This window comes from Poecilia formosa, unplaced genomic scaffold (assembly GCF_000485575.1).
Source record: "Poecilia formosa unplaced genomic scaffold, Poecilia_formosa-5.1.2 Scaffold302, whole genome shotgun sequence".
Lineage (NCBI taxonomy): Eukaryota > Metazoa > Chordata > Actinopteri > Cyprinodontiformes > Poeciliidae > Poecilia > Poecilia formosa.
This window is the reverse complement of record NW_006800241.1, coordinates 769,414-775,779: the sequence shown is the minus strand read 5'-3', so window position 1 is coordinate 775,779 and position 6,366 is coordinate 769,414. Positions and strand designations below refer to the sequence as shown.

Genomic DNA, 6,366 nt, shown 5'->3' with positions numbered 1-6,366 from the left:
TTCTATAAGGTTCTTCAAAGAGTTGTTGATAGTAATCAGATTACTTTGAACCCAGATCCTCCATGGCAATGAATACCTCTAGGCTGGCCTACATTGTTTTGTTTCTTCAACCTTTTTTTCTTTTCTTTATTTCATTTAAGCATTTTTACTTGCCCATCTAAACCAATTTTACAGTGTCATGTTTCTTTCACATATAAATCCACTCGTGTTCAAGTTGGTTAATTTAATTTATTCATACATTTTACACACCAGGACATTAAAAGTATTTTTACAATTTCTCAGTTCATACATGAATGTAAAAAAAAAAAAAAAAAAACAAGTCAAAATTACATGTATCCATGAATACTGCGTTCACGGTTTTTCAACATTAGCACAAAACTTGGAAAAAAGACAAAAGAGGATAAGAAGATACCAAAAATATGTATATCTGTATAAATATAAATCTTAAGAGTAACAAGATTGTATCAAACACAAAGAAGAGAAAAAAAAACTTAAGTGCTTTAGAGTAAAAAATACAAACTGAAGGTTTATAAAAGCCTTAAGGAAATGAGAGGACAGTCAGTTGAAGATTGTCAGTCGTAACTCTGTAACACAAACATCCAGGAAAACACGACACACACTTTGTGGCATTCGCTCGTTCTGAAGCCGTCTTTGCCCACAGAGGAGGCAGTCCGGGTTAACGAAGACAGAACGACAGACAGCGCTGGGGAACAACGACAGAGCAGCACCAGCCCTTTGATTACTATTAGTGATAATCCTGATTAGTTTGCATCATATTTCTTTCTGTCCTGCAGCTAAACGGCAAAAATGCTGGCTGTGTTTACATGCAGGAAGTCGGCTTCAAACTAGTGCTAAACACTTTCATAAAAACAACAGCAACAAACTGGTTATTTCACATTAAATTATAGCTGCTGTTGTGTAGCTAGCCTGTTAAATGAAATGTAAAAATCAAGCAAGAGACAAATTTGTAAAGCAACTTGGCCTGGGTCTCACACTTTTTAACCTACCCATGTCTGGCTGCAGCAATATGAAGTCAAAATGAAGAAAAGTAAGAGAACAACAATTAAATGTGGGCGTTTGAATCTGCATCAACCCTTTCATGCTTAGTGGTCACTACAGTGGACAGCTGTCTAAAAGCCATTTTCTTGTGCTTCTTGTGGATTTTTATTTTATAAATGCACAGAGATCACTGAAGTGGACACTAATGCATCATAAAATACACCATCAACTACTGGCCATCAGCTGCAAAGGCAAGAAATTATTTTTGTTAAATCCAATATGGCCGACAGCCAAAAATGCATGCCAACCGACCCGGTCCCTCCTTCTACTGTAGACGACTCTGGCAGGTAAAAATAATATTGTGAGATCAGATAACCTCTAAAGAACAATAATACTGATGTATTTTTCAAATAACAACTTTGTGTTTGGAGAACATTAAAATTGATCACCTAAAAAAAAAAAAAAAAAATTGCAACTATTTTTTCCTAGCTTTTTTTATGCCTCAAGAAAATCAAAAATAAATTTGGAAAAAAAATCCTGACACAAAGGATCATAATTCATGCATGAAAGGGTTAAATTGGATGGAAAAGAAAACCTGAGTCCTTGTAATTCTCTGTCTTTGCTCCTCATGTTCTCTGGGTTCTGCTGGTCGGCTTGTTGGTTCTGGATTAGAAGAAGAGGAATGTTTGTTGCATGTGAACACAGTGAAACAGAGCATGCTCTGTCAGACTCCCCACGGCAAAAACAAAAGACAAAAAGAAGTCTTCAGGAAAGAAAAGAAACATACAAAAAACAAGGCAGTCTTAAGATTGTGTTGCTTAGGATAGGAAAAAAAGGCACATTTACACAAACAAATAGTGATATAAAATCAAAACATTGTCGAGCAAAAGCAAACCAACACACTCTTCTGCAGAGCCATGTTAACCCCACAGCTCCCATCAACCAGGAAACCACTTCAACACCTGTAACTTTCTGATTTAAAAAAAAGTGAGAATAAAGTCTGAAGTTTTTAGGAGCAGTTTGGTTTCAACCAATTTAAGAAAATATAAAAAAGTCAGTTCGGAACAATGGAGAGCATTTGCTGATTTGGTGATTGTCAAACAGCGAAACGACGCGAGACGGTGAGAAGCAGAGCTCCGACTAACGCGGCGCCGCTCTGCGACAAAGACAGACGACGCTAAGCATTTCGGGATAAATAACAGAGAACGTGTCGAACCGTTTTGAAGCTCCGTGTATTAGAGAAGACAACCTTAGGATAAAATAACTGAATCCAACCTGCATTAGTCATTTTCATCTAACGTTTCGGCTCCGTCTTCCTCTGAACCGCTCCAGTCTCCGCCGGTCGGGACCAGCCCGGCCGAAGGAGTCCAGAAGCCCCACCGCCCAATGTTCTGCAAACACCCACCACCATTACTGTCATCATCATCATCATCACATTCGCCTACTTCGTCGTCGAGTGGCCACACGTGCTACAACACTCGGTTAGAAACGTTCAGAGCACAAACACTCGTTCTTTAAAACCGTAACAAAAACAGGAGACAGAACACGTCACGAAAATAATATTAACCACAACGATAAGCAGCATCTTCTAACTGATAAAAAGAAAATTATATATTTATATATATATAAATCAATATATTTGTACATTTCTGAACTTCTAAAATGGTATTTTGCGTTTAGAAAACTATATACATGTCATTTTGTATTGCACATAGTCACACTGTCACATGTTTGGTTCATTTTTCGTGGCCGCCTCCGAAAGCACAACGGGAGGACGGCTAAGATGCAACACAACTGCAGGGGGCTGAGTCTTTGAGAAGGAGCTGGAAATGTGTTCGACTTTGTGAAAATCTCCTTTATGTTTTAGTTTTCGGTTCACGTTTGGATGTTTCGAGATATTTTCTAGTTCTTCTGCGATCAGGCGGCCGAATTAAGTCGGAGTAACGATATCCTCGCCCCCCCCCCGCAGTGAAAAGTTTTAAATGTACGAAAAGAAAACATCTGACGACGAGAACCAGATGCTTGGGTAGAATCTTAAGTGCTAAAGGGTCGCCACACTCTTCGGGGTGGACGTTGTTACTGAACGAAGACTCAAAGTTAGCCGTTTTCAGAGCTATGAGAAGCCATTAAGAAAGGAAACTATTTCCTATGACTTGTGGTTCATTTAGTTCGTATCCCATGAAGCTTTCAACCTTATCTGGTCTGAACTGGATTTGGAAATATTTGGAGCCCTTTTTGGTTTCCCGGGCTAAGTGCTAATACTTCAAAAAATATCACGACTGTAATCATTTAATCTTAGTTTTAAAACAGTAAAACATCTGTTTTTCAGTGACAACTCTCTCTCTCTCTTTATCTCGCTCACTGATGTTGCAGTATAAATAAAGATCATTCATAACAGGAAGACTACAAAACATAATAAAAAACATTTCCTATGTAAGAGTTTTTAAAAAGAAATTGCAATATCGGCAGAGCAAAGCTTTACAAAAACTATGACAGAAATTGGCCACAAAACTGATTGGTGCATTTTTACTGTGTTTGGATATCGGCGCTTCAGGTTATAAGTCCATCCTGATGAGCCTGAGTGTACTTAGTTACAAACAGGGCCGTGTTTTCTTGTAAAAATAAAGAAAATGTCAAACGTAGTTAGAAAAACGTGGCCCAATAAGTGCTTACAAAATTTACCTACAAAAAGAAGTTTTCTTCTTTTTTTTAAATCACTGCAGTGTTTCAGTCTAGTTCAAAATCAGCTTTTTTTGTGTTTTTAAACCTAATGGCAAAGTCAAGACCGAGCTGAGCTGAACCTTGACAGAATACAGAGCAGAATAAACGTCTCAGTTCAGAGAGGAGGAAACTCCCTGAATTAAATTTGGCACAAAACGAGGCAGGTTCGTCTACGTCCGCTAGATGGCGCTAAACGCTCTGAAGAATACTTTAGTTTCATTGAACACCTTTTCGTGTTTGTTGAGGACAGCCTGTCCCAGACACTTTGTGAGAGACGGTATCAAAAACACTAATACAGAACAAAGTATTCACACCTTTTTAAAGTTTTTGTCACGTTACCAACACAGACTTCCATGGTTACTATGTGTTAGACCAACACAAAGTGGGGCAGAACTGAGAAGTGGAGGTTTTTTATTTGCAGATTAATCTGAAAAGTGTGGTGTGCATTTGTATTCAGCCCCATTTATTCTTGATCGCCTTAAATATAATCTAGTGCAATCCAAAAAATCCTGACTGTGCAGAAAACTGGCAAGTCTAGAGTTCAGTTTGGAACAAGCCATGCAGACGACCCGAAAACAAAATAAATTATTTGTGCACATCACCTGGGAAACAAACACAACAGAGCAGAACTGACCGGTTTAGATCACAGGTGTCAAACTCCAGTCCTCCACTGTCCTGCAGTTTTTAGATGCGCCACAGGTACAAAACGCTGGAATGAAATGGCTTAATTACCTCCTCCTTGTGTAGAAACTTCTCCAGAGCCTTGCTAATGACCTAATTATTCTATTCAGGTGGTGCAGCAGAGGCACATCTAAAAGCTGCAGGACAGCGGCCCTCCAGGACTGGAGTTAGACACCCCTGGTTTAGATCAAATCCTACTAATGTGTTAGAATGGCCCAATCAAAGTCTAGACGTAAATCCAATCAAGAATCTGTGGCAAAAATAAATAATAATAAAATTGTTAACAAATGCTCTCCTTGAAAGCAAAGTCTCCAGCTGGTAAAGATGCAACAAAACTGTTTCAACTCATTGGTTGCGAGTAGAAATGTGTGCCACACTTTTCAGATTTTCATTTGAATATCTCTGTCATTCCACTTCACAATTATGTGCTGCTTTCAGTTGGTCAATCACATAAAATCCAATAATAAACTGAGGTTTGTGGTTGTCAACATGGCAAAAAGAGAGAGAAAAAAAAAGGTCAAGGTTCATGCACCTGTACGTCCGGGGTTATACTGAGTAAGCGTGGCTGTGCAAGTGAGTCATTGTCTTTTTAGCTTATTTTGCAGAAGCTGTGAAAGAGACGCAATCAGTCCGTAAACAGTTTCCACCTGTCACATCGCTGTGCGTGTAAAGCAGCAGAACAAGAAGCAGTCCTCCAGGTGTTTCAATCCGTAAGACCGACGGTGGAAGGAATGGGACAGGAAACCGCTGGGAGAACCAGACGCAGAAAACCGGTCCTCCAGGAATAATAATAACAATAACAATAATAATAATGATATTCAACTCCCGTCTGCTTCCTCTTGGTTTCTTTCTTTCTGCTGTTAGTTGGTCCCAGATTGGAGGAGATTTGCAGTCAGCCCACCAGGGGGCGATGTGCCTCTCATCCTGCTCCTGCTTTACACAGACATGTTCGGCCTCTCCACACTCTAGACGTACACCGGCTCACACCCCTCCCCTCCCTCTCCTTCCTCTTCGTCGTCTTCCACCTCCTCCTCTTCCTCCGTCTCCTCGCCCTCCTCCGGGCCCGCAGCGGGGACGCTCAGGCAGGCGTCGGCCTCGGGGGGCTTCGGGTAGCGGAAGGGGCAGCCGTGGTCGTCGAAGAACCTCCGGAATGTGAACTCGTAGAAGGCGTGCTCCGGGTGCTTGCCGTGCGGCGAGCAGAGCGCGTCCAGGGCCCGGGTGCTGTCGCTGCTGTCACTCCACGACCCGGGGCCCCCCTCCTCCTCCACGGGGTCAAAGTTGGACGTGTCCATGGGGTGGGCGATCTTGGGCCGGTAGGGAGCCGGCTGCTGGCGCAGGTTACTGGAGAAGTCCACCTCGGAGAAGAAGGGGTGGGCCTTGATCTCGCCGGCGCCGTTGGCGCCCAGACGCTCCTCGGCAGAGCAGCACAGCCGACCGATGATATCCACGGACTCTGGGCTTAGCTTGACCTGCGGCGGCACCTGGAGGGTGCTCTCCCAGTTGATGACCTGCAGAAGTGAAGGTGCAGGTGAGGTTTACTCTCACTTAACTGTCATTAAAAAGAACAAAACTCTGACCTGAACCTTCAGAGTCGCATAAAGACAGTTACAAAGTCGGCCTTCCATCACCTGAAGGACAATTCCAGGACTAGAGGACTTTTGTCTCAGCGAGATCTAGAGAAACTCATCCATGCGTTTATTTTTGGTCATCATTTAAAAACTGCCTTTTAGGTTTTCTTGACTAATGTTTAAATTAGTTTGATGCTCTGAAAAACTCAAGTGTGACAAATGCGTAAAATAATAGGAAACAAAAGGAAAAATAGGATGGTTTTTTTACACTATTGTGCATACGGTGGACTTTGGAACTAGGGCTGAAACGATTCCTCGAATGATTCGAGTACCTCGATTACTAAAATATTCGTTTACAACAGCCCTATTTGGAACAGATTCAGAGTTTTCAGTTTCT

At 41.6% G+C, this 6,366-nt stretch overlaps 1 protein-coding gene and 1 long non-coding RNA gene across 2 annotated transcripts in view; both read right to left on the bottom strand.

The window, feature by feature from the left end:
* Positions 1–272: 272 nt before the first annotated feature.
* On the bottom strand, positions 273–4,437 carry LOC107832992 (uncharacterized). The gene is made up of 2 exons (XR_001658699.1): positions 1,595–4,437; positions 273–703 (listed from the first exon to the last, which is right to left on the bottom strand). It is a non-coding gene; the product is annotated as an uncharacterized LOC107832992 (long non-coding RNA).
* An 822-nt stretch (positions 4,438–5,259) lies between these two features.
* The window catches only part of lats2 (large tumor suppressor kinase 2), a 25,490-nt gene continuing 24,383 nt past the window's right edge, over positions 5,260–6,366 (bottom strand). The window contains 1 exon segment of the mRNA XM_007572528.2: positions 5,260–5,909. Within this exon segment, the coding sequence (XP_007572590.1) occupies positions 5,367–5,909 (543 nt within the window). The 3' untranslated portion in view covers positions 5,260–5,366.